The 27319-nt window shown below is 48.3% G+C and overlaps 2 protein-coding genes across 2 annotated transcripts in view; one reads left to right on the top strand and one right to left on the bottom strand.

Moving 5' to 3' along the window:
* Positions 1–8364, top strand: part of Znf454 (zinc finger protein 454) — a 20072-nt gene extending 11708 nt beyond the window's left edge. Inside the window, exon 5 of the mRNA XM_059269309.1 lies at positions 5866–8364. Within this exon, the coding sequence (XP_059125292.1) occupies positions 5866–7193 (1328 nt within the window). The 3' untranslated portion in view covers positions 7194–8364. The remainder of the gene's footprint in view (positions 1–5865) is intronic.
* Positions 8365–13578: 5214 nt separating this feature from the next.
* On the bottom strand, positions 13579–26680 carry Grm6 (glutamate metabotropic receptor 6). Its single transcript, XM_059269308.1, has 10 exons — positions 26195–26680; positions 24286–24502; positions 23602–23737; positions 21957–22111; positions 20567–20707; positions 20264–20464; positions 19061–19206; positions 18348–18971; positions 14948–15259; positions 13579–13776 (listed from the first exon to the last, which is right to left on the bottom strand). The coding sequence occupies exons 1-10, from the start codon at positions 26678–26680 to the stop codon at positions 13579–13581; spliced, it is 2616 nt and encodes an 871-aa protein (XP_059125291.1).
* Positions 26681–27319: the final 639 nt, after the last annotated feature.

Raw genomic sequence — 27319 nt, 5'->3', positions numbered from 1 at the left:
GGTTCCCTCTCTGGACAGCGATGCCATCTGATAAGCACAGGTTTTCAATTTTTAAGGTAGTTTAATGTATTACAGTTCTTTTTCTTCCTGTAGCTAATGCTTGTGTCTTTTTAAAAATGTATGGTGGAGGGGCAGTGGTGGAAGAGGTCCCAGGACAGCTTTTCAGGATTGGATTCTCTCCTTCACCTTGTTTTTGAGGCAAGGTCTCTCTCGTTTCTCCTGTTGTACTCATGCTCCAGACTGGCTGGCCTGCAAGGTCCCAGGCAGCCCTCCTGTTACCATGTCCCGCCTCCCCATAGGAGTGCTGGGACTACAAATGCAGACCACTGCATCTGCCTTGTACCTGAGTTCTGGGAGTTAGGCTGGAGTAACAAGCACTTTTACCCACCTAGCCATCTCCCCGGCCCCTTGTGTCCCTGTTGAAGGTGTCTTAAGCTAATGACAATCTGTTCACTCTAGCAGCTTTATTATCTTTCATGTTTAGGCCCACAGTTTGATTTTCTCTCTGGGTATCCAGCCGACCAGGATCACTTACTAAAAGGACCATTTTCTCCCCAAGTGTACCATGCCTTCCCCTTGTCAGGCATACACTGACTGCTAATGCATAGGTCAGTCAGTTCCAGGTTCTATAATCTGGTCTATGAGTCCGTTTATGAGCCATCGTGTTTCACTCTGTTTAATCCCATGCTATTCTAATGCTTCCGGTTACTCTAGAGTGGTAATGAGTCTTACACTTGTCAACACGGCTTTTCCAGTTTTGCTGTTTATTGCATTTAGAACTTTAGGCTTGTCCATTCAGTTTCTGCAAAATTCCTGTTAAGGTTTTCGACAGTATTTCCCAGAATGTGTGCTTTAAGTGGGGAATTTGGAGTATTCCATTCCTTTGGCTATGGTATATTCCTACTGTTTTTAGGTTTTTGTTAATTTCTCTGGGATGTTATTGTCTGAGGGATACAGTCCTGTTCATCTTTTGTTATGCCGTATTTACTTCACAGTGTTATTGCTTTTGATGTAAGTATTCATCTTTTGGGAGTTCACTTTCTAATTATTTGTTGCTAGTATGTGATATACTCTAGTTTTACATTCCCTAATGAATTCCTATTTTACATTTTATATGAACATAGTCATGTCAAATGATAACATTTTTATTTCTTCTTTTCCAAATTTTAATCAATTTTGATTTTTTTTTTTAAGTAGGGGCCCACTATATAACTAACCCTGGCTGTCCTGGAACTAGTTCTGTAGACCAGGCTGGCCTCAAACTCACAGAGTCTCATAAACTCACCTGTCTCTGCCTCCCGAACACTGGGATTAAAGGCCTGCACCACCACTGCCCAGCTCAATTGTGGTTTTTTTTGAGGTAGTATCTGTCCTGATGCTGCCTTAACACTTGGAGTACTATACACTCTAGTGAGAAACACAAAGAAAACCCACTTAGGTGCCTCACATGAACACTGCCAAACACTGCCATTAGTAACGTGGGCTTCTCTCAATGTCTTCCCTTGTCTTGTTAAAGGCAGATCAGGTTTTAAATTCTTGCTTTTTAAATCTCTTGACAGCTTGTTTATTTTCTTCTTTGTTGGATTGAATTTTCTCTTTTTCTAATCTCTTGATGTTAATAGTCAATATATCAGTATATTTCCTATGTTCAGAAGTTTTAGCTGTCCTGTGAGCTCCTGCTGGTGTCTGTACTGACAGCATCATTGACTTCAAAAGATTTCTAATTGTCGTCATGATGTCCCTTTTGATGCGTCAGTTATGTAGACACGGATCACTTTCCTTCTGGTCGCTCTGGTTTGGACTTGGAACATTTTGAGTCCTGTCCCAGGTGTGCACACAGAGGGGGTGGGGAATGGTCCCATTCTGCTCCTGGAGTATGGCCCTTCGCTTTCTCCAGTGCTGTGGGATTTGTCTGCTGCTAATGTAAGCAGCGTCTTTCTTTTACATTTTCAGTCTTCTCATTCTTCTGTCTTTTCTATTTCAGTGTCCATGTTTTCCTGTTTCTTTTCTTATGCCCTGTAGCTGGGCTCTGCTTATTTAGATAGGTTATTCTGTGTGTGGACTTGGATGTCTGCTCCCTGTTCACACTGTTGGTTCACCTGCTTTGAAACCCCTTTTGTCTTTCTTCCCTTCTCTTGGATCGATTGTTTTTATTTTCACTTTGGTCCTGCATTAGCTAGTTGATTTACAGTCTTTTGCCTTTTAGTAGTATGTGTAATATTTAATACCAGCTTTTAATTATCCAAAATAACTTGTTCTAATTCTCGCACAGGACTGGGGGTGTAGCTCAGTGGGTAGAGTCCTTGTCTAACATGCACCAAGCCCTGGTTCAGTCCCAGTACTGCAGAAAGCGGACCTTGTGTCTGTCACACACCTGTAATCCCAGCACTTGGGAGGTGAGGGTAAGAGGGTTAGAAGTTCAAGGTCATTGTCCAATACATAGTGAGTTCAAGACTGGCCTGGGATACCTGAGATGCTGTGCTGTCTCAAAAAAAAAAAAAAAAAAAAAAATCCCCGACAGTGCTGGCACCTCTCAGTATTAAAATGTTCCCTTGTGGCCTCTTTTGTGTTGTTCCGTCATGATTTTTTCCTGTATATTTTAATTCTACAAATCTTAAGGCAGTATAATCATTATATAATGTAATCGGTATTTATTGTCCAAAATTGACTTTTTCTGCTACTTATTCCCTCCATTTCTGTACTTCCACGTGTTTGCTTTTTTCATCCGTCAGGGACACTCAGGTTTCCTTGGAACAGAGGCCTGCTGTGGACTCTGTCTCTCGTGTCTTTGCAGGCTAAGGTCTTCTCTTTTGAGGTTCTTTTAACACTTGTGATGTTATTTCATTGTCTTCTGGGTTCCGTGGTGTGCATTGACAAGACCTGATTTTACCTGTTACGGGTCCGGTCACTTGACTTCTTGAGCCACTTTCCAGACATCCTTTGGCCCCCTGTCACTCTTCTGTGATGCCCCAGATGGACTTTAGCGTTGACCATGTCTGTATAAAGTAAGGGCGTGTCTTCCGAGCTCATGATTTAAGCCTTACAATGCACCTGCTCGCTTTTCTTTTCTAGATAATTTTTAAAGTTGTGTTTGTTTTGTGGTTCTCGATCGAAGATTATCTGGGGTGAGTGGGAGAGGGAAATGCTAAGGAGAGCTTGTTCCCGATAGGATCTCCATGAACCTACATCATCCATGTTTACTATCCAGCCCTCAGTATGGCGTATTTCAAAGCTTTCCATAGACTTCAGTTAGAAGGCAGAAAATGGCACACGGTCTCAAGTCTGCCTGCAGAATATCATGACACCCCTGAGCCCAAGTGAGAAGATTGGTGACTAGGTGTGGAATTGTCATGTACAGCAAGGGATTATTTGGTCAGATAATCCATGGGGCTATATCTACTTTTCCACTGAAAATCCCATTTGTACGTGACCATTATGCTTCTTCCCCCAGATTCACAGATTCCGATTCCTAGAGATACTAGATGCTGTCTAGCAAGGGGACTTTGTTCCTAGGTTCCTCTGCTCACTTTAGTGTCACTCTGGTGTTTTCCTTATGTAGATGTCACAATGGTTGGGGACATTGCTTCTGTATATGCAGTTGAACATCCTTACTTCATTAGTATACTTGAGCATTTCACGCAGCCTAGGGGGCAAGTTAACTTCTGATTATCTGAATACTCAAATAAGTCTTGAAAACATAAAAACATTGGTTTCGGTCTTGAGGGTTTCTTCCCACCGAGTGTTGACCTCTAAGTTCAGAGTTTTGTTTTGGCAACATTGGGGTTGTCATAAAGACCCTATTGCTGGACAGCATAGACACACATGCCCCTTATATCTTAGCATAGTATGGTCTACATTAGAGATTTTTTGTTGTTGGTTGGTGTTTGGTCTTTTTTTGGGGGGCCGCCACCCAGCTCCCAAATAAATCACACACGGAGGCTTATTATTACTTACAATCGCCCAGTCTTAGCTTGGCTTAGTTTCTAGCCAACTTTCCTTATCTTAAATTATCCCATCTATCTTTTGCCTCTGGGTTTTTCCTTTTCTTGTACTTCTGTAAATCTTACTCTTACTCCATGGCTTGCTGTGTAGCTGGGTGGCTGGCCCCTGGAGTTCTCCCCCTTCTCTGGCTCCTAGAGCTTAGATCTCTCCTCCCAGATTTCTCCTTCTATATATTCTCTCTACCTGCCAGCCCTGCCTATCCTTTCTCCTGCCTTGCTATTGGCCAGTTCTTTATTAGACTATCAGGTGTTTTAGACAGGCACAGTAACACAGCTTCACAGAGTTAAACAAATGCAACATAAACAAAAGTAACACATCTTAAAATAATATTCCACAACAATTTTTAAGTCTTTTTTTGTATTTTTGTGTGCTTTCTTTGATTCATTAATTTTTTTTCATACTATCTATTTTGATCATGTTTTTTTTCTCCTCTCTTTTAGATTCTCCCCACCCAAATTTATGATCTCTCTCTCTCTCTCTCTCCCTCCCTCTCTCTCTCTCTTTTCTCTCTCTCTAATTTTTGGAGACAGAATCCTCTCTCTCTTTCTTTAAAAAGATTTTTATTATTATTTTTGTGTGTGTATGTGTGTGTGTGTGTGTGTGTGTGTGTGTGTGTGTGTGTGTGTGTGTTTTCCTGTGTGTATGTCTGTGTACCACATGTGTGCTTGGTACATGCAAAGGCCAGAAGAGGGCATTGGATGCCCTGGAACTGGAGTAACAGACATACATTAGCCACTATGTGGGTGCTAGGAATTAAACCTGGATCTTTAGGAAAAGCAGCCAGTGCTCTTAACCACTAAGCCATCTCTTATCCCCCAAATCTTTTTTTAAATTTGTTTATTTATTTATTTTACAGCCCAGCTGAAGCCTTCCCTCCCTCCTCTCCTCCCACTCCCTCCCCCACTTTCCTCCCCCCCCCAACCCACCCCTTCCCCCCCCACCTACCCTTCCTCTGTATTCACTCAGAAAGGGGCAGGCTTTTCATGGGCATCAGCAAAGCATGGCATATCAAGCTGCTGTTAGACCAAGCACCACCCCCATTCAGTTTGGGCAGGGCGATCCAGCATGGGGAACAGGTTCCCAAGACCCAGCCAAAGCACCGGGGACAGCCCTGCTCCCATTGGCAGGAGTCCCACAAATAGACCAAGCTACACAACTGTCACATATATGCAGGGGGCCTAGGTCAGTCCCATGCAGGCTCCCTGGTTGTTGGTTCAGATTCTGTGAGTCCCCATGAGTCAGGCTACCCTTTTCTGTGGGTTTTCCTGTGTTGTCCCTGAGGGGTCCCTGACTCCTACAATCCCTCTTCCCTCTCCTTATCAGGACTCCCCCAGATTAACCCAATGTTTGGCCATGGGTTTCTGAATCTGCCTCCATTAGTCACTGGATGAAGGCTTTCTGATGACAACTGGGATAGTCACCAATCCAATCACAGGCATCCCCCAAATCTTACTCTTTAACCCACATTAGCCTCAAACTTGTGGTGGTCCACCTGCCTCAACTTCTCAAATGTTGAGATTACAAGCATGAATCAAGCTTGGCCTATATTAGATATTTTTGAGCTTTAAAAGTCAGATAAAATCTATTTAATCACAAACAAAATGAATACTGTTCTCAGAATTGCAACCCAGATGCAGAACCTTTGAAATCGAGCTCCCAAACACTCCTGCCTCAGGTGTAGCATTAGATAAACTTCCACCATACTCCTGTGTTCCCGTCTCTGGCTCTTCCCCTTCATATTACCACTTTAAGTCTTCAGCTGCAGTTTCTTTGTTAGCATTGTTAACAGGCTATTCATTTCATTCCATCAAGCTGTTTCACCAGGGTAAAAGTGACGTTTCTGTTTTCAATATCTTTCAGGAGGGATTACAATGACCACGAGTAAGAAATTTCTCAGGGCAGATATTCCTAAAAAAGAATCAGATCAGTGGATAATGAAGGAGAGAATCACCAGAGGGACTCACTGGGAATGTGCTAACCTGTTAGACTGGCAGTACCAGGAAGGTCAGGAGGTCAGGTTGCGGCAAGTGGTCCTCACCCAACAGTGCACTCCATCAATGCTTAGTGGGCAGAAAGTCGAGGCCGCTGAGGTCTGTACAGGGAGCTCATTACCCATTCAAAGTCAGCAATCTCAAGCAAGCAAAAAAGCTTTGGAATGCAGTGAGTGTGGAAAAGCCTTCTCTAAGCGTTCCACCCTTAAGAAACATCAGAAAATTCATACTGAAAAACTCAACACAAGTCAGAAAATGCCTATTAAAGACAAGCGCTATGAATGTAGAGAATGTGGGAAAGCCTTTCACCAGAGTACACACCTTATCCATCACCAAAGAATTCACACTGGTGAGAAACCATATGAATGTAAGGACTGTGGCAAGGCCTTCTCCGTGAGCTCTTCACTTACCTACCACCAGAAAATCCATACTGGAGAAAAGCCTTTTGAATGCAACGTCTGCGGAAAAGCCTTTATCCGGAACATACATCTCTCCCACCATCATAGAATACATACTGGAGAGAAACCTTTCCAATGTAACATTTGTGACAAAGCTTTCGTTTGCAGAGCACATCTTACCAAACACCAGAACATTCACAGTGGTGAGAAACCCTATAAATGTAATGAATGTGGGAAAGCCTTCAATCAGAGTACAAGTTTTCTTCAGCACCAGAGAATACATACTGGAGAGAAACCCTTTGAATGCAGTGAATGTGGAAAAGCCTTCAGGGTGAACTCTTCCCTTACTGAACACCAGAGAATTCACACTGGGGAGAAACCATATAAATGTAGTGAATGTGGCAAAGCATTCAGGGACAATTCATCTTTTGCGAGACATCGGAAAATTCACACTGGAGAAAAACCTTACAGATGTGGCTTGTGTGAGAAAGCTTTCAGGGACCAGTCAGCCCTGGCACAGCATCAGAGGATTCATACTGGAGAGAAGCCGTACATGTGTAACATCTGTGAGAAAGCTTTCAGTGACCATTCAGCCCTTACCCAACATAAGAGAATTCATACAAGAGAGAAACCATACAAATGTAAAATCTGTGGGAAAGCCTTTATACGAAGCACACACCTCACTCAGCATCAGAGGATTCACACAGGAGAGAAACCTTATAAATGTAACAAATGTGGGAAAGCCTTCAACCAGACTGCAAACCTCATCCAGCATCAGAGGCATCATATTGGAGAAAAATGATATGTATGAATGCCGCTCATATGGAAGTACTGTGGGACTGATGTCATTAATTATTGAATATAAGAGAAAACATAAAGAATCACAATGGAGTCTTTTATTAGGATGGTTGTATTTGCTAGGAGCCAAGTTTCACGGTGCCGTGGGTTTTGAGACTGTTAAGGATGGCAAACACACCTTTCTCTTTAGTACTGCTATTAGTTGTACTGATAGTAGTACTTTTTTTAAATTGGCCTGAATTACCAAGTATTAGAACCAAAATGAAACTTCATTAAAAGTATAAATGTCAGTTTATCAAATTTGCAATTTGTTAAGATAATTATAAAATTATAAAAATTAAGAGTGAGAAGCAAATGAAAAGTAAGAAAATGGTGAATTTTATTCTAGATTTTCTTCTATAAGAAAGTTGCCATTTTTAACAGAACCCTTTGTCTCCCCTCACCCACATCCCGGATGCCTAGTTTAGAGAAGTTGCTGTCAGTCACCCATGCATGAGTCAAGAATCATTTAAATCATGCTTCTCATGGTTCTGCTTCTGTTTCAGCCACTTTTTGTCAAATCTCCTGGTTTACCTGTCCACTTGCTTCTTACATGTGTTCTCCTGGGAAGGTTCACTTGAATCGTGTGACCTTCTTCTGACTTAGCTCTATTATTACTGTGTTCCTTGTTATCACCACCATGGACCTCATTCATAATGCAAATCTGAATTGCAAAATCGGTAGATGTCCATGATACTCGATTTCACACCTAAATCTAGCTTTCAGAACTCAAAGTCTCTTTCTGGAGGTAAAGAGTCATCAAAGGTATTGTATCACTCGGTTGTACAAGACCTCAGCTAACTACGATACTGGTAATACCTAAATACGGGCTTTTCCCTGGTAGCCATTACCCTCTAGCCATTCCAAACCATAGTAAAGTTACACTGTCCACAGGAGTCAGGGGCTTGATCAATTTCATGTGGGATAGTCCCTACCATCTAGTTGTCGTTGGTATTCCTGGCCACTTCCACTTTTGTGACTTGTCATCTCCCCATATACAGCTGACAAGAGACAAGGGCTCTAAGGCCAGTGTTCAGGTGCTCTGACCCATGACTTGTTCCTGGTCAGTCTTCTATAGCTACTGAATTAGAGTGTATCTGCCAATCTGCCACTCCCATATTATTGAACTGCGCATCCTGGTCCTTGTCCAGATTTTGTCTGAGTTTCTGAAGGTATTAACTCTGTGTTCTATAAAAGCAATATGCCTATAAGTTCTGCCTATATGTTTGAAAGTTCATTTCTTTTCCTCCATTGGGGCATCCCACTACTTAAAGACGCTTGTTCTGATAGTGTTGAATAACATATCAAGCAATTCCATGGGTCCTGAGATGAACAGCAGCACCATTGACATTCTCTAGCCAGGGCCAGATCCAGTCCCAAAAGGCTGTGACAGGCTAATCCTACAGGCGGGACTTTCACCATCACTAATCCCTCAATATTTTTGTTGTAGAAATCCCAGTCACAACCATGCATCTTCCTATATGCAGGCCCTGGGGACACTCTCCCACACCAAAAGGAACAAAGGACCTGTACTACTGCAAGGTGGTATGTACTCCACAATGAAGATGGAGGAGCCAATAAACCAGGAGGGAAGTTCCTGCTTCCTGGTTTGTGGAAGTGCCATTTTTGAAGCTGGGCAGTCTTGTTCCCTAAAGTGGTACAGTTAAAGAAAAGGAAATTTTATATCATGTCAGACTCTAGGTTGTTGCATAAACCTGGAAGCTTTGGGCACCTCAAAGCCAAGTTCAGTTTTCAGCAAATAAAGCCCACCTATGTGGGCCAGTCCTCTCATGTTAAGTGACTGAAAACGTATGTCCTCCATTATGCAAAGAAGTTACGTGGCACTACCAAGGGTGTGTGTGCAGGCATCCATCTTCAGTCTCACGTGGCTGGATTTGCAGATTGTGAATTAACCTGCAGCACCATGTTCCCTGGTACTGAGGTCTGCTTTCCGCACTATCCATATGACCTGCTGGGTCCTTACACAAACCCTCCCTTGCCTTTACCTTGAGTCTCTGAGAGTTTTCAAGTTCCTTTTTGTTTTGTATTGGCTTGTTTTGAGATAAAGATCTCTGTAAGCCAAGCCTGTCCAAAACTCACTAAGTCCAAGTTGGCCTCAAATTTATGGTAATCCTCCTGCCTTGGGCTCCCAAGTGTCCAGCTTGAGAGTCACATTTCTGAGTTTGCTGTTCATCTTTTTGTAACGAAAGTGCTGCCTCCAGATGGCAAGCACTGCCCCTGTGTCAGGGTAACCGTCTCCTTTTCCTTAGTGACAGCCTAGGAGAGTGGCTACAGTCTCCTGTTCTCGGAACTTATCTTCCTCAGGTGTAGCTTCTGAAATCGTGTTATTCACTCATCCCTTTCTGGGGAGCAGAAAGGCAGTAAATAGCCTGTTAAATATACCTGGGCCAACTTGAATGTCTTGTAGTGGTGCTTGGCTGGACGGTGGCTTTATGATGTCCTACCAGGTGGTTGACAGTGTGTTGTCCCACCTTGACTAGGAAAGCCATTGCCTAGGTATTCTGTCCTTTTCTAATCTGAAGTAGCATGAGCTATCTACATGGCTGATGGGAATACCTCAGCATCACCTTTAACCCCTAGAGTGCATTTCCAGGAACCTTGAGATAAGTTTGTCCTCTAGCCAGGAGTGGTGGTGCAGGCCTTTAATCCCAGTGCTTAGGAGGTAGAGGCAAGCAGATCTCCGAGTTTGAGGACAGCCAGGTCTATAGAGAGAGATACCCTGTCTCAGAAAAAAAAATTTTCTCCCACATGCTCTCTTCTGATCTGCCTGGTTTTAGACAAGACTTCAGGTTATTGAGAAGGGCTTTTCCCCACCCCCTGCTAGTCAGGTTAATTTCAAGGCAGTTGCTAGGAAGAGCAATTCTTTCCATCTCTAGATGTCATAGTCTTAATGACTGACCACTTATGTACTGAAACCATGGCAGAAGGACCAGTGCTTGGGACCTTCAGGATTACAGTTAGCAAGCTGTCCATGGCATGTCTTCAGAAGCTCTTACTACACATCCCATTCGCCCTCTGGGCTCCACACAGTGTGCAGAGACGGCTCCCAACACTCTGGATACTGTCTTCTGGTGACCTGCCTGTGCCTGTGTGGAGGAAGTGCTGAGCCTGCTTGCAATGTCAGTCTCCTTGGTCTCCTCATCTGGACTCTGGGGAGCTGAAGAGCCACCTCCCTTCAGAGCTTTCCTTTATCCCGCTGAGCTGCCCAGCAGGAAGACACATCAGAAGTACCAGTGTCATTCTGCTCAAGGGAGGCTTGGGGGGTGTTCCATCTAAAGTGTCCTTGTGTTTGTGGACTCCCACAAGCAGCCACTGGAACTACCTGCCCTTTCAAATTTCTCTAGTTTTCTTCTTTTCTCAACTCCCCTGGTTTTATTCTGGGTTCCTTTCCCATTTACCTAAGATTGCCTGGCCCTGGCAATCTTAAGTTGCATATCCCAACCTGTCACCTTCTTCTGTGTCCACTGACTGCTTTCCAAATGGCCTTCTGGTGGCTAGAGATTAGCTCGGAAATTACAAGCACTTCCTGCTCTTCCAGGGGACTGGAATTGGGCTCCCAGCACCAACATCAGATGGCTCACTACTGCCTGTAACTCTAGCTCCAGGGGATCTGATGCCTCCAAGGAGACTGTGGTGTTGTTCACCTAGAAATGAATTATCCTGGCCAAGGTCACCCATCTAGTAAGTGGTAGACCGGACCTAATCTCAAGTTTTCTCTGTTTGCTATTTACGTGTGTGGGTACTTTGCTTGCATGTTTATGTATGTATATTGCACTTGCCTAGTGCCTCTGGAAGCCAGGAGAGGGAGCTGGATCCCCTGGATGAAGTTACTTCATTGCCAAATATACTAATGAAAACTATCAGCATTTCATTTCTGTCCATCTAACACTCAAGCAGCCCCCACCTCTAAATCCCAAGAGATGAAAACTATTTAGGGAAATTTTTACATTTAGAAATAAAAGCATTCAGAATAATAAAGAGTATTTCATTTTTGCTGTTGATTTTCTTTGTTTCTTGAAATGAGGGTCTCATATAGCCCAGGCTGGCCTTGAACCAACCATGTAGCTGAGGTTGGCTTTGAACTCCTGACTCTACTGTATCCAGCATGTACCACCATGCTACACAGTTAAGGGTATTTCTGAAGATCATTCATTCTTTAGATGATGGAAGAAATTTATATACAATTGAATATTTTATTACATTTAAGAGGAAACTCTGCGAACTGAATACTAAAGAAGCAACAGAAAACTGAAGTCAAACTTCTGGGGAATGTTATATTTGTTAACTAGAATTCACTCAGTAAAGTGAAAAGCAATATGTATAATGGAATATTGGGGGTAAGTTTCCAAGAAGCAAGCATGTCATACATGTGACAAAAACTTCACAACTAAGTCACTTGGATACACTGAAGAATTCAGAAAGGAAAGACACCTCATGGATGTATTCAATATGACAAGCTCCCAATAACAGAGGCTCTATCACTCTGTACAAAACTGGTCGTGATATGGAGAAAACCAACAACGGAATGCATATGAGAAAGCCATAGGAGGCGGGTGGAACTCACTGTGTATTAAGGAATTCCCACCAGAGGACAAGGATAACTGGACAGGAAGTGTGGTATTTGGCAGGAGGCCAGGATTCTAGTCGGTAACTTCATCTGGTGAGGAATCCATGTAGTGCAGTCAGTAGAAAACATTAGAAATCATTCTAAGTCAGAGCCTCAGGTAAACCACATGAATGCAAAAAGTAAAAAGGTAAAGTGTTCAACTAGAAGTCAAAACTCACTGCACATCAGAGAAACACAAAGCAGGAAGTACAAGAAACCCTTTATTCAGACCTTGACTCACTGACTCTGGAAGAGATCAATCACATTCTTGTTCCTCAAGAGGACACATTTCACACTTCCGGGGACTCAGGCAGGACAGGAGCCTTAGCAGGAGCCTCAAAAAGCATTCAGCAGTAAATGCGATGCCACGCTTTGAACTGTGGACAGACAAACTGGGAACACATGGAGAGGGTACGGGGATCTATACAGCAGAAACAGTCTGCAGAGAAGCTTTGGTGGTGGTCTCAGAATGCTCAAGTATTGCACCTCCAGGTCAAAACTCACTATACCTTGGAGCATCTGTCCACTGAAGTGCAGCTCATTTTCAAAATTTAGTCCTATACCTTAAATACTGGAGAATTCACAATAAGTTAAAACAGCTAACTCAATACATTTAAAAACAGGAAACAAAATTCCCTAACTAAACACCAGCTCTGTAAAAGAAAGATTAGTAGAAAATGAAAGTCCATGCATGGTACTCCAGTAGCTTCCTCCATGTGCCTCGTACCCACCTTTTAGAGGGCACTCCAAGAACATGTGCAGGAGAGCCTTTAGAGCCAACCTTATTTAAAATTAAGCCAGGCATAGCTACACACACCTTTGATCCCAGCACTTGGGAAGCAGAGGCAGGCAGATCTCTGTGAGTTCAAGGCCAGCTGGTCTGCATAGTTTCAGGACAGCCAGGGCTACATAGTGAGACCTTGTCTCAAGAAAAAAACAATAATAATAATCCTCACTACAGAAACAAGACTGTTCCTGGAACCCCCTGAACAAAGTCCAGTTGTTCTTTATTCTCTCTCACACACTAATGTGTTGGCATTTCTTCAGGTTGGAGCAATTTACAAGAACATACACAGCAAAGAAACGCTGCCAAACTTTGTGGAGGACCCTGTGGAGAAGACCGAACGGGAAACAACCTCACAGAAGGCTGCCCCAGTTCCCTGTCTCAACCCACTCTATGCTGCAGGCCCACCCTGGCTTCCAGGACTCTCATACAGGCTCTGCCCCTCTGTGCCACGAAAATGATATCTCCCTAAATACAGACCCCCCCCCAAGGTTTCCTTTTGTGGCAGTTGCAATCCCCTAAGCTCTAACCCTGGATTTCATGTTGTGGATCTCACATACTGACACCCTGGCAAGCCCCAAGGTTATGCTGTTGGATCAAGATAAATCTCACCCGACCTGGCAAGCCCTGACTTCACCATGGTCTATGAATGCCTGCCCAGAAGGCATCCGTTTAGTCTTAAGGTAGAAACTGGAAGTGAGTATTTCCTATTGTGGGTAGGAAGGGCGGAATGATGAGGTTGGCATGCCCAGGAAAGCAGAAGTCCAGCATGGCTCAGGATCCAGCTCTTTCTGAAGGCATGCCTAGCTGTGCTGGACATGGTCTTCACACATTCCCAGCCTCTGATGGTCACTGTAGGTCCTTCACAGCTTCCACTGTGAAGCCAGGAGAAGCAAAGAAAGGACAGGGAGCAACCTGTGGCACCCACACTCCACCTTGCTACTTAGCATCTTCTGTGTTCTCGCTCTTGGGCGGGGCTGCCACCGTGGAGGTTGTCTTGAGGCTGCGCTTCCGCTTCTGCACATTCTGCTCCGGATGGAAGAGGATGACGTAGGTTTTGGGCACGTAGAGCATGCCAAGGGACACCGACGCACTCAGGCTCAGGGACACAGTCAGTGTGGTCGTTTGGATGTAGATCTAAGCATGGAGGAGGGAACAAGACTGGACTTAGTCCTGTTTGCTCTCAAGCCCGCCACCTATAGACGGGGAGGTGAGTTACTTCAGTCAAGTGAGCGGGAACAGGAAAAAAGGAAAGGTTAGGAGGAGAAGGGCCAGGCACAGTGTGGCTCAGGTGGAGGCGGGAAGACAGGTGGCGTGACACAGACGGAGTGGGCTATTGAGAAGGAAGAGGAAGTCGGCCTGAGAGGTGGCTCAGTGGTGAAGGCATTTGCCATCAAGCCTGTGAACCCGAGTTGGAGAGAAGAGAACTGACTCCGGAGAGTTGTCCTACAATCTACATAATTTGTACTGTGGTACGTGTGCGTGCACTGGCACACAACACACACACACACACACACACACACACACACACACACACACACACACATACAGACAGAGACAGAGACAGAGACAGAGACAGAGAGGGAAATCATACACGTTAAAAAAAATCCCTTTACAATTTAGCAGTTAAGGGCACTTGCTGCTCTTGTGGAGTATACGGGTTCAGGACAACACTAGGCGGCTAACAACCACCCATACCCCCTGTTCTAGAGGACCGATGGCCTTTTCTGGCCTCCAAGGGCTCCTGCATATGATATACATACAAACAAGCAGGCATACGCAAAATAAAAATAAATCATTTTCAAATTACAAAAAAAAAAGAAGAGGGCGGCACTTGGGAAAGGCTCCCACTCCTAAAGAGCCAGAATGTATTAATGAGTAAATGAGTGAACGGGTTTTCAAATACAGAAATGAGGGAACAGACAAGGCTTTCAAAAAGGAGCGGATAACAAAAACGCCACACGACGGCCCAGGTGAACAAACAAATGCTCTCTGGTCATGATCAGGTGACCAGAGAAAGAGTCAAGCAATTGGCCGGGAGATTAACGAGGTAAGCAGCATAAACTATAGGAAGAAATTAAGTGAAAAGAGGAAGAGTGGGAGAGAAGACCTTAGGAAGAGGGCTAGAAGGATGGATGAGTGGATGGAGGAAGAGAAGAGTGAACGAACAGGCACGGGGCTATAAGAGAGAGTACAGCCAAGCCACGTCATTCAAATGAGGCATCAGAATGGGTGGTCCAGCTCCTGGACCATGGCTTCAGTGGGGGGGAGGGGTGGGCAGGAAAAGCCTTCTGCGGGACACGGTTACCTTCTCGGCCGACTGGGCGGTGCCAAAGAAGATGGGAACAAAAGCCAGCCAGATAATACAGGTGGTGTACATGGTGAAGCCGATGGGCTTGGCCTCATTGAAGGTCTCAGGCACACCTCGGGCCTTGATGGCATACACCGTGCACGTGACCATGAGCAGGAGACTGTAGCCCAGGCAACCAATGAGGGACAGATCAGACATATCACACTTGAGCACACCCCTGGCCTGCTCCGGGTCCACCGTCCTCTGCTCCTCATAGTCAATCACGCTGTGTGGGGGCTGGGCTCCCAACCACGCTATCACTCCCACCACCTGCAGGAACCAACACAGTGTCAGGGACGTGTAGTCTTCTCGCGATGACTCCATTACAGCCCCTCACCTAGGTCTCTAGCAGGTCAGATTCCCTGTGATGTCCTTGGCCTATTGAGTTGGATGCTCAGTCTCGAAAGGCTCACCATGAAGAAGGATCACCCAGGGGTGTGTTCCTGCCTGTGATGGGATGGAGAGGACAGTTGTGCTCAAGGCACATGTGGACCACATCAGAGCTGCATGGGTAAGCAGCAACCTGACCCAATGGTTTAACAGCAATGCCATACACCTGAGCACCTTCAGGGTTCTAGAACCTCCTCCTCAGTTTCTCCATACGCAGACTGGAAACTCACATAATCTGTTATGAGGACATGATGCCTTCTTGGAGGAACAGCTCATGCAGGTGCCACCAATGAGACCCAGTCCCCAGAGGGATGTTCTGTCTTCACACCCATGCTACTCTATAGGTGTGATAGTACTAACTTGCACACAGCTAGCAACAAGGCAAAGCTGGTTTCCAGGGACCCCCTCCCTCTCCAAAGCCAGAGAACTATGAACGGAATGCCATGAGCTTATGGGTAAATGTGCAGTGAAGAAAAATATGGCCACATCATAGCCAGAGGCTAATGCTCAAGCCCCAACAGGGAGAAGATGGACTTTCAGCTGCTCCCTAGTGACAACAGACAGACCCTAAGCCAAAGGAAACTGAGGAATGGGAATCAAGATGTCTGCATAAAAGTGAGAGCCTGGAGGGCATGACCCATGTGTGTGTTCAGCGTGGGGCTGAAATCCAGCAAGCTATCCAGTGCCATGCCCTCTGAGAAAGGGGTCTCAACTGAGGCGTTGCCTCTGTCGGATTTGCCTGTCTGCATGTCGGTGGGGATGTTTTCTTGATTGCTGATTGGTGTAGGAGGGCCCAGGCCACTGTGGGGGAGATACCATCCTTAGGCAGGTGGGCCTGGGTTCTATAACAAAGGTAACTTAATGGGAGCCTGGGAGTCAGCCAGTAAGCAGCATTCCTCCATGGTTCCTGCTTTGACGTCACTCAATGATGGACTATGACCTGGAAGAATTGGATGAAAAAAAAAAAAAAAACCAAAAAACTCTTTCCTCACCAAGTTACTTTTAATCATGGTTTCTCACAGCAACAGAAGAGAAACTAGGGACATGCCCTTGCAGTAATGTGTCCACTCAGAAGGGACACTCCTCTCCTGAGGCAGCAGCTCCAGGAATAGGGCCTAATGAAATAAACCCACCCCATCCAGATGGACAACACTGGAAGCTTCTCCTAGGGTAAGCAAAATGTCACTCAAAAGAAACTAGAGCCTGGGGCTGATAGCACACAGGATGACCAGCAACCACAACATACTCATACTGATGGCCCAACCCACGTGACTGATAGGAATCGGCACCCCGTATTGTAACAAGCTTCTATAAAGCAAGAGAAAATGAGCAATGGAGAGAAACTGACAATGCAGAGGGGACTTCAAGGGCCCAGTTCCACCAGTTTGTGTAGGCAAAGGGAAGGAGCAGTGAGGCTGGGTGTGATGGCCTTGCCCTTAATCCCAACACCTCAGCCGCAGAAGCAGGAGGATCTCTATGGGTTCCAGGCCAGCCTGGTCTACAGAGTGAGTTCCAGGCCTGCAGGGCTGCACAGAGGAACCTTGTCTAAAAGAAAGAAAGAAAGAAAGAAAGAAAGAAAGAAAGAAAGAAAGAAAGAAAGAAAGAAAGAAAGAAAGAAAGAAAGTCCCACTACATAGCCACTATATCGGTAGAAACATCTAGAAAAGCTGAAGGTGTGGGGAATCCAAATTCATGAGACAGGATAGATGAGTTTGAGGGGGTTTGGGGAACACTGAGTATCTTGTAAGCATCTCCATCCAAAGGGTGAGGGGAGTCTTGGGGCACTTCCTCAGGATGCTCGGGCACGGTATCTGGGCAAAGATCTAGTGTCTTCCAAGCATAGAGAATCCATTGCATGAACCAAGGCCGTGGGTGGAAGTGAACGCAGGGGAGACAACCCCAGGAAGGAGGAAGGACTCGCCTGCCAAGACAGCGTGCCTTGTCAACGTGGGCCAGGCTGTGCCGGCACACAGAGAGCACGGCTGGGTCTACACTGTCACACCAGCCCCCACAGCCCCTCCTCAAGCCATTTGCCTTGGTTCCCTCTCCACAGAAAACGTCCGCTCTGTGGAGCTCTGTCCCACACTGTAATAGCTGCACCTAAGGAGAAACCCCTGGGAACTTTGAACCCCAATTTTTAATGTTGGTTGCATCATGAGATGCTGGCCGTAGCAGAATGTATGCCACACTCCACAGTGACTGCGGCCTCTGGGATACATTCTTGCCCCGTTTTCTCATGTGAGTCAAGCTGTGGGAGCATTCATTTAACTTGAGCCAATAACAACATGGCTAAACAGTCGGACGCTCAGTCTCCTCTACAGATTTGGCAATGGAAGTGGCTGTTAAAACGTGAGCTGTGATCAACCCTGAAGAAAAACAGGGTGCCCTGTTCTGCTGTTTGTTTGGACAGAATCTCACTGTATCATCTGGGCTGGCCTCGATTTCACAGAGATCCTCCTGCTTCTGCCTCCCAAGTGCTGAGATTAAAGGTGTGGACCGTCACATTTGGCCTATCCTTCAGATTTTTAAACACAGGACCCAAATGGAAAAAAATTTACTCTATAAAGCTTCTCCACTTCTCCAAAGGCTTTTTTTTTTAAAGACAGGGTCTCACAGTATAGACCAGCCTGGCTTAGAATTCTTTATGTACAGCATAGAGAGCTCTGTCTCCCAGAGTGCTTCATTTAAAGACGTGTGCTGCCATACCTGGCCTGAAAATTGCTATGTAGATGAAGATGGCTTTGAACTCCTGATCCTTCTACTTCCACCTCCTGAGTGGGATAACAGATGTGTGTCACCATGCTGGGTTTATGCTGTGCTGGGGAATCAAACTCAGGGCTTTTGCATGCTAAGAAAGCCCTCTCCCAATTGACCTGCACCCCAGTCTCTTAATCTCTGGGTTTTAAGGTGGAGGAATGTATGCACCCCTCATGCACTCACCATGTTACTGAGGAATCTGAGGACCCACCTGCAGGGAGGTGAGGCAGAAGGTGATGACTAGCTGCGACGTGGGGCTGATGAAGGGTGGTGGTGTAACAGAGCGCTTCCCTTGCTCAAAGATGCGGTAGATGCGGTTGGTCTTGGTGAGCAGGGCTGAGTAGCTGAGGGTAGTGCCCAAGCCAAGCAAGAGTCTTCGGGCAGCGCAGACAGCTGCACAAGGCTCAGCGACCATGAGGAAGGTGATGGCATAGATCAGGAAGATGCCAGTGAGCAGCACATAGCTAAGCTCACGGCCAGAGGCTCGGACGATGGGAGTGTCGTTGTGGCGCACGAAAGTGCCCACAATGGTGGTGGTGGCCATGATGCCCAGGACGGCCAGGAGAAGGGGCAGAGCAGCCCATGGAGAAGACCAGGTCAGGCGTACCACAGGTGTGGGGCGGCAGCCGGTGTGGTTGGGTGTGGGCCTCATGTCCCCTGGACAGGCCTCGCACGTGAACTCATCCACCTGGAAGCGGTACCCATCGCAGGCTTCACAGTGCCAACAACAGGGGACGCCCTTCACCATCTTTTTCCGTTCGCCAGGCCCACAGGGGAGACTGCATTGAGAAGGAGGCATCTCGTGGGGGTCGCCTGACCACTGCAGGGCTTCCATCTGGGGCAGAGAGAACACAGGCCGCTGACTTTTACCACCAGGATTCAGAGCCCTTCACCGCCACCCGGAGCTCAGTCCCTGCCACTTACATCCAGTCTAAGGGCCTCTGCCCACTGGCCCACAGCCTGGTACCCGCCACTGCTGGCGCTGCCGTTGGTTGCCTGGTACTGGAAGATGTCATAGCGCCCGGGGGCATCTCCATTCTCATTGAACATCACCGGGGTTCCTGCGCTGCCTGCAGGGAGAGGCCAGTCATCTCCAGTTGCTTTTCCAGCCCCCAAAGCCCCCTTTCTGGAAAGCCTCAAGGACCAGCCAGGATACCGGAAGAGCTTGACAGGTTCCTGGCCAGATGTTCAGCATCACTCATTAGCAGTGAATGTAGTTTCAGACCAGGACATGCTGCCTCATAGCCATGAGGAGGACATGGTACAAAACACGCCTCCCAGAGCTGGAGATGGTAAGAGCCCTTCCTGCTCAAGCATGAGCACCTGAGTTCAGATCTTAGCACCCACTCCCAATGCTCAGGGGCAGAGGCAGGAGGATTGCTTGCTAGCCCCAAGCCTAGCTCCAGTTTTAGTGAGAGACCCTGCCTCAAAGGAATAAGGTGGGGAGTGATGGAGCAGGACACCAGATGTTTCTCCACAGACAAGCACCCAATCCTATCACATTTACATAACTCTCACAAAACCAAAGCAGCAGGCATCCCAAATCTGATGGAGAGTGTACAATTTTATGCTGGATAGTAGGTGAATATAAGCACAACTCCTGCAAGCCACATGCATATGGGGAACCCCTTTGGGTCTGTTCAGGTTCATTCCTTAGAGCCTGGACTTTAGGCAGCTTCTGATGGTGCAGGGGACATGTCAGACCCATGCCTTTTGCCCCAGCAGCTCAGAGCCTGGCTAGGGCTACATTTGGAAGCCTGTGACTCAGAGTGGACTGTGCATCCACAGCAGGGTGCTTCCTGGGGTCTACACTGGGCCCCAGGCCCACCACAGAGCCTGGGTCTTCTAAGCTGTGTGGAGTGGACAGGGAGTTCTATGTGACTTGTGGGGCTTGGTAGATGGGTCGAACAGCAGTTTCCCAACACCGACTTTTGCAAATTGGCTCTGAAGGTGAAGCCCCCAGAGGGTTACAAAGCAGAGGTATGCACTTGGGTCAAACCTCAGGGGATCAGTCCTGGCATCTTCTCCTCCATTCTGCCTCCTTTTCCACTCTGACTTGTCCCAGCTGCTGCAGATCAACCCACGGAAACTGACTTCCCCACCCTGTGGGGCCAGGCACTCACTCACCATTGAAGCGGACCGCTCGAATGTAGTTCAGCAGCGTACGGCCATCAGTAGGCTCCATGGCTGGGCATAGACCCGTGTGGCCTGGGCAGAGTGCCTGGTGCATGCTGTGAAGTGCGTGGGCGATGGCATACACCGCATCGATCACGAACTGCACCTTCCCTTCCTGCTCATAGGTGGAGTCTTGGCCGATGCGTTCCTCACCTGTCCTAGGAGGCCCGGAGGAAGTGTGCCTGGCCCCTGGACACCAAAACTGAATTCCCCATCCTCTCCCCTCTCATCGTCCCCACCCAGGGTAGTGCTCACCTGTGCATTTTCGGGTGGAATCGTCTGACTGGCCACCTGAGCTGGTTAGTTTGCAGTTAAAATTCTCTTCCCAGAACTCTGCAAACCAGATGTTTCTGCGGTTGTTCTCCAGGGAACGAGTCATGAAGTACTGGTCAAATCCTAAGAGGTGAGAGGGGGGAGACCTTCTGAGCCAGATGTGCTTCTCTCATGTCCCTTTGTTACTGGCCCACTTTCTCTCCAGGAGTGGCACTGTGACCAAGTTCTGCATTCTGAAGGTAGAGACGTGGCGTGGGGGCGGGGATCCCCAGAGCAAGCTGGCTAGCAAGACTAGCCATATTGGTGATCTCTGGATTGGATTGAGAGGCCTTGCCTCAATGAATAAGGTGGAAAAATAACTGAGGATGATTCCTGACATCAACCTTAGACCTCCACATGCACACACATACATGTGCATCCTATTGCCACATGTACGCACATAGCGTGCATCATGTACACACACACACACACACACACACACACACACACACACACACACGAAAATGGGGGGGGGGTGATGATACATGAGAACTCCAGAGTGAAATCTGCATCCTTAAAGAATTTATCACTGCCCTTTCTGTCCCCATTAGGATGTTGCTATGGTTACATAATGGGCAGGACTTCACTATCCATCTTGTGAACTTGAGGCCAGAGGCACAAAAGAAAGCAAGCTTTAGAAAAGAAAGGGAAGCAGACTCCAAGGCTTTGAGAACACCATTGGCTCACTACTCCACACCTGATACCACCCACATCTAGACCTCTTCTGATGATACGCCTTGATTGCTAAAACTCTGCTCAGCCCAGTCTTTCCACTTGATATTTCTTTAGCATTCTAGCTAAAAGAAAGGGTGTGAAGGTGAATACTCTGCAAAAGCTGGAAGCCTGTGGGAGACGGAGCTCCTCCTCTACTGGGTCCCTGAAGCTTGTCATCAAGGCTGTATTTTTCAATTCAGTATTCAGAGAAATGGGCATGCCTCTCACAAAATGAACCCTTGCAGGTGGGGAGGGAGCTGATGTGGAGGCAGACAAGCTAGGCCTTGCCTCATCACTTTGATCAGCAGGATAGCACAGTCCACATCCTTGGTTTCTCTCCCTCCAACCTCCCCATTCAAATCACCTTTGGTAAAACCCAAACTATATGCATGGAATCTTGAAACAACAGCAGAACACTGTTGAGGTGCTTTGCCCTACACACTGAGCTGAGTGTTCTTTTCCCTCATATGCCTCATTCAAACACTCCACAGATATAAACACAGAATCTCAGAGTCACAGCATCTGGGACTCCTAGAAGAGAGTGGTACCTACTATACAAACATAAATGTGTATCCCAAAGAGGAAACAATTGGGAGGATGAGTAGGGTGGGGGACTTACCATCGATGGAAGCCCTTTTGGGCAAGATGGTGATGGCCCCCACAGCCACCTCCTCTAAGTTCAAGATGGGGGAGATCTTGGATCCCCAGCTGTCTGAGCCAACCCAAAGGAAGTGGCCAGTCAGGTTGGCCTGGCGTGTTGCCTCCAAGACCCTCCTGGTAGGAACAGAGCTGGAGGTGAGTCACAACCTAGGATCTTTCTCCAATTTGGTCTTGGTCACCTCCCATCCAGTATTCCTCCATCCTATTCCACAATGAGCATCATATTCCTGTTTATCAGGACTCTACCCAGTGTGTGTGTGTGTGTGTGTGTGTGTGTGTGTGTGTGTGTGTGTGTGTGTGTTATAACATATTGTATGTACATGTGAACATGTGTGTGGTGACCAGAGGTCAACTTCAGGTGTCATTTCTCAGGTCCAATACACCTTATTTATTTATTTATTTATTTATTTATTTATTTATTTATTTGAGACAAGATCTCTTTAGTGGCCTAGAGCTTGCTGATTCGGACAGGCTGGCTGGCCAAGGAGCCCCAGGGGATCCTTCTGCCTCTGCCTCCCCAGCCTGGGATCACAAGCAGCATGCTGCTGGGATTGAGCTCGGGTCTTCATGCCTGTGCGGCAGGCACTTGACTGGCTGAGCCATCTTCCTGGTCCTCTGTCCACTCCAACCCACTCCACACTGGCCGTCAGATGACGCTGTGGTTTAGTTTTGGTTTGAGTGTTTCTATCTGGAGGAAGCTTGGACCTCGGTGTAAATGCTGGGAGGTGATGTGAGCTTTAAGAAGTGGGGCCTATAAACCAGCCCTGACACTGAATGCCTTTAATCCCAGCACTCAGGAGGCCAGCTTGTCTGAACACAGCCAAGTACAGGGATACATAGTGAGGCCCTGTGTGAACAAAAGGGGGTGCCTAGTGCAAGGTTATGGGGTCACTGAGGACAAGGCTCCTGTCCTCTGGAAGGGTGAGGTGGTTCTGTGAAAGTGAGCAGTTATAAAACAGCGATCCCAGCCCCTCTTCTTTCTGAATTCTGTCTCTCCACGCACTTTCTCCTTCTACTCCCTCCTCCCATGACGACACTTGTCAAAACGTAATGCAAGCTGGGCCCTCAGCAGAGCTGGTTTCCTGCTGCCTCCAAAACTGTATGTTAAAAATACGTCCTTCCCTAGTAAATTACCCAGACTTGGATATTTTGTTATAGTAAAGAACAACGGATGAATGCAGAGAGCTCCTTTGGGAAAACTCAGAAATCATTCCATTCACCAATGCCTCCCAATGCCTCTGCCAGCGTCAGGCCCAACTTCCTGGGCTGGAAAAGAGCCTTAGCTGGCCATGGACAATGAAGGTTTCAGGGTTTACTGGGAGTGTGTCCCTCGTGGTACATTTTCTGCTCTTGGGTCTGCCCACCGGTCCCCTCTGCCACAGTGAACAATAAAAATAGCGAGCCTTTTCCTGTTTCCCAGGCCAGGCCTGTGGCATCTCCAGCCAGTCAGGCCCGACTCATGCCCTGAACACAAGACTTCAGATGGCAATGGGAAGAGCTTGGGGAGAGGAAGGGAGTTGCTCCTGGCTGGGAATGGGGAAGGACGAGATCTCATGAGAAGAGCCCCCAAAGAGCATGGTGACAGAGTGTGCCAGCAATCCCACCTGATGTCATCCTCATTGGCAAAGATGATGATGCCCCGAGCGTTAGGCGTTTCCATGAGCCTCCGGATCACTTTGTGGAATTCTCCCGGCTTTGGCTCCCTGGGAATCTTTATTGACTGAGCAATACAGACACCTCCTGGATGTCAGGGATACCAAAGTCAACTCTCCTCTCACCTACCCTTGCACATACCCACCTGGCTGCCACTTCTGTGACAGTGTAGGGCTTGGTTGAGGAGTTTGGAGGGTAGGGATCTTGCCTGGACCCTACCTAGCAGACCATAAACATGACCTGAATCCCTTAAAGCAGTGGTTCTCAACACGCATGTCACGATCCCTCTGGGGGGTTGAACAATCCTTTCACAGGGGTCGCTTAAGACCATCAGAAAACACAGATGTTTACATTACGATTCATAACAGTAGCAAAATTACAGTTATGAAGTAGATACAAATAGTTTTATGGTGGGGGGGTCACCACAACATGAAGAACTAAATTAAAGCAGCATTAGAAAGGTCGAGAACCACCGCCTTAAAGGGACCTCACCCTCCTGGAGCACCATTCTGGCTTGCCACAGGGACCAGCCCAGCCCCACCCCCACCCCAGTCTGTATCCCATCCACTCGTTCCTGGCTCTTCTCTGCGTTAGCTGCCTATTGCCTGGGACCTCCATCCCAACTCCCTACTCACCAGCCTCCCGAGAGATCTGCACAAAGGCCTCAACCCCACTCTCGCCATAGTTGCCTTCCGAGGCCAGTGTAGACACGTAGTTCCATCCCAATGCCCGCACAATGTCTACCATGGCCTGAGCCTGGTAGGAGTCAGGGGGCACCACTCGGGAGAAGAAGTCATAGCGTGTGGAGTCACTGAGCTCTGGGGCTGTGGAGGCATAGCTGATCTGGGGTATCTGAAGCAGGAAGGACACACAATGAGGCTGTGGCTGGAGGCTCCATAGACCAGGGTGGCAATGGGGCTCAGGACATAGGTCACAGACAAGTTGGGAATAGCCCTGGGGGACAGTAGGAACCTGGGACTCAGATGAGGCCTGGAAGGTTGGAGGGGGGGGGTGTTGGAGGGGCCACATACACAGGCTAGAAGTGTGGGGCTAGTGGGTTGTCTTTGAATGGATCTGATGACTGGGAGGTTAGAAGGGCTTAGAGCAGAGTCACCAGTGACAGCTGCACAGGCCATGCGCCAAACAAGGACACTGGAGCTTAGGGAAACGTGCCCTGGTCTAGGGGAAAGGGTCTTCTGCTGGCCTTGTTTCCCAGAGGGAGAGTCATCTTTTTCAGTGGCAGGCCCTGCTAGGATCAGAGCAAACCCAAGCTGGAGAGGAGGGAGTGTCAGGCTGGACAGTCTAGTGGGAAGGCTTGTTTGAACTCGGTTTCATCTATGACCATTAGAGAGATTAGGAGCAGGGATTATGGGGCCGAACCATGTCACTGCAAAGTGGGACCTGGGGTGTGGAATGATGGATCCCAGAACGGAGGAAACAGGGAAAAGGCTGAGAGGCTTGGCAGGGAAGCAGATATGATCCGGAAGGCGATAAAGAGGGACCAGCAGGCAGCTGAAGGTGTGGCAGGGAGTCTCGGGAGGAGGGGCTGGGGCTGTTCCAGGGCTGTTTGAAGGGGAGTGTGGTGCCAGTACAGGAAAGGGGAGTGGGAAAGAGAGAAGGGAAGAGGGAGGGAGGCGGGAGGAAGAGAAGAAGGGGGTGAGGCTTAACTGGAGAGAGTCAGGGAGAGAAAAATGAAGAAAGCAAAACCAGAGAAAAGAGGACAAAGAAGGGCCGACTTGCAGTAGAATTGATGCCTTCTTCAGGCGCAGTAGACCCCACCCACAGTCCCCAGGAGGACTACTATAGAAAGCCCCCAAACTCTAATGCCAGAACAACCCCCTCCGAGTCCCTGGGTCCTATGGCTCCCAATCGCTGCACTTCAGACTGCAAAGAACACAGTGCCCCCTAACGACGAAGAAGATGCAGAGCTTGCTGATAAGCAGTATAGCAAGACAAGGGAGCTCAGATAGTCTTTAACAGCCCCCCCCCCCCCCCCCCGCGCACCAGAAGGGGTTAAAGGCGGGCATTTTGAAACGGAATTTAAATGGTGATCAAAAGATTAAAAAAAAAAAAAGAGCAGTGGCATTTAACCCCTCAAGATTCTGTACCCACTATGGTAGCTCAGGGCCACTTCCAAGGGCTCCTGAGGAAGAGCCCAGTTCTCATGAAATCTCAATTTCTTTATCATCCAGGAGTGCTCGGGGGTGGGAGCACCTTGTAGGGTTGTACAGGGTATCAGCAGAACATGAATGAGTGGGCAATTGGGGACTGAGGTCTAATCTGCCCTTACTTAGCCAATCTGCCCTTAGTCTGGTTTGAGTCATAGACTGCTGGGGAAAGGGACACCCTTCACGAAAGATGCCAGCTTAGGTCAGCCAGGCGGCAGAGCAGACAGACAAGCCAAGCTGGGAAAATTGATGTGCCCCAGTGGGCAGCAGCTTTTTAATCTGGATGAGCTGGAGCGCTCAAAACAGACTCTTCCAGAAGGAAGTAAAGGCATCAGCCACCTGGGAGGGTGCATGAGTGGCAGACGCGAACCCTCACCGCAAACAGACGCAAGACGTTGGCGACCATGATGGACACGGAGCTAGCCGAGGCGCCCACCACGGCCACCACGCGCTCTGGGGGCGCGGTGCGCAGCGGGGGGACGCCCCCGGGGCAGCGAACGCTGGCCTCGTCGCCGTCGCCGCGCCCTCGGATGAGCGCCTGCACGAAGCTCAGCGCCTGCTCCAGCGCGTAGGTGTCCCGCGAACAGGTGTCGAGCAGCCGCGCGCCCAACCGCACCCCGGGCAGCAGCTCCGGGTCGGCATTGACGCGGTCCAGCGCGTAGAGCATCGCCTCCAGCCGGTGCACGCCCTGCTCCTTCTTCAGCGCCCCGCACGCACGCCCCGCCGCTCCCCGCGCGTGCACCGGGAACAGGCCGCCCAGCGTCAGGCCGCCTGCCAGGCGCACCGAGCCTGCACCGTGCGCCACGCCCGCCTGCGACAGCCACCAGGCCAGCGACAGCAGCAGCACCCGAAGCCGCGCCATCCGCTCGCGGGCTGCGGGAACGGAAGACACCGGGAAGTCCTGAGCACCAGCGGACTCCGCTGCCACCCTGTACTCAGATGCCACCTTGGGAATCTGGCCAGACACCGGGCGGGCAGGAAAAGTTGGTGACTCGGTGACTCGCGCTCAGACAGCTCCGCCGGCTCTCCCAGGCCTCCACAGAGCTGCTCTCAGCCTCCCTGAAATTGTCACCCGAGTCCCCCCAAAGGTCTTTATGGCAGATCCCGCCCTGTCCCCTCACCCCACAGTTCCGGGCACCTCTTCCTCTGGACCCACCCCAGGGCACTCTAGGCTCCCTCCCCAGCGGTGCTCACCTGAGCCAACCTCTGGCCAGTAGGACGAATCTTCGACTGTTGCAAAACCAGGGCGCTAGCCTAGGGGATTTAAGGATTCCGGGGAGGGATGAGGATGAGGGCAGAGATCCCCTCCAGAGCTTGCGAGTGGAGGAAGGGCTCTCTTTCCCTCTCCCAGTCTCTGGCTCCCTGGGTCTGTTTCTCCCCTAGACTGTCTTTAGATTGTGCCTGACCCAGATTGGTTATCTGAGTTTCAAGGGTACAAGCCTGGATCCTGGCAACACCAATAACCTTGGCCACTCATCCTCAATATGCCAATTAAAGAGAC

The sequence above is a fragment of the Peromyscus eremicus genome, chromosome 8a (assembly GCF_949786415.1).
Source record: "Peromyscus eremicus chromosome 8a, PerEre_H2_v1, whole genome shotgun sequence".
In the NCBI taxonomy this organism is placed as follows: Eukaryota; Metazoa; Chordata; class Mammalia; order Rodentia; family Cricetidae; genus Peromyscus; species Peromyscus eremicus.
Note: the sequence above shows the minus strand (reverse complement) of the source record. Positions and strands in the feature narration are given on the sequence as shown.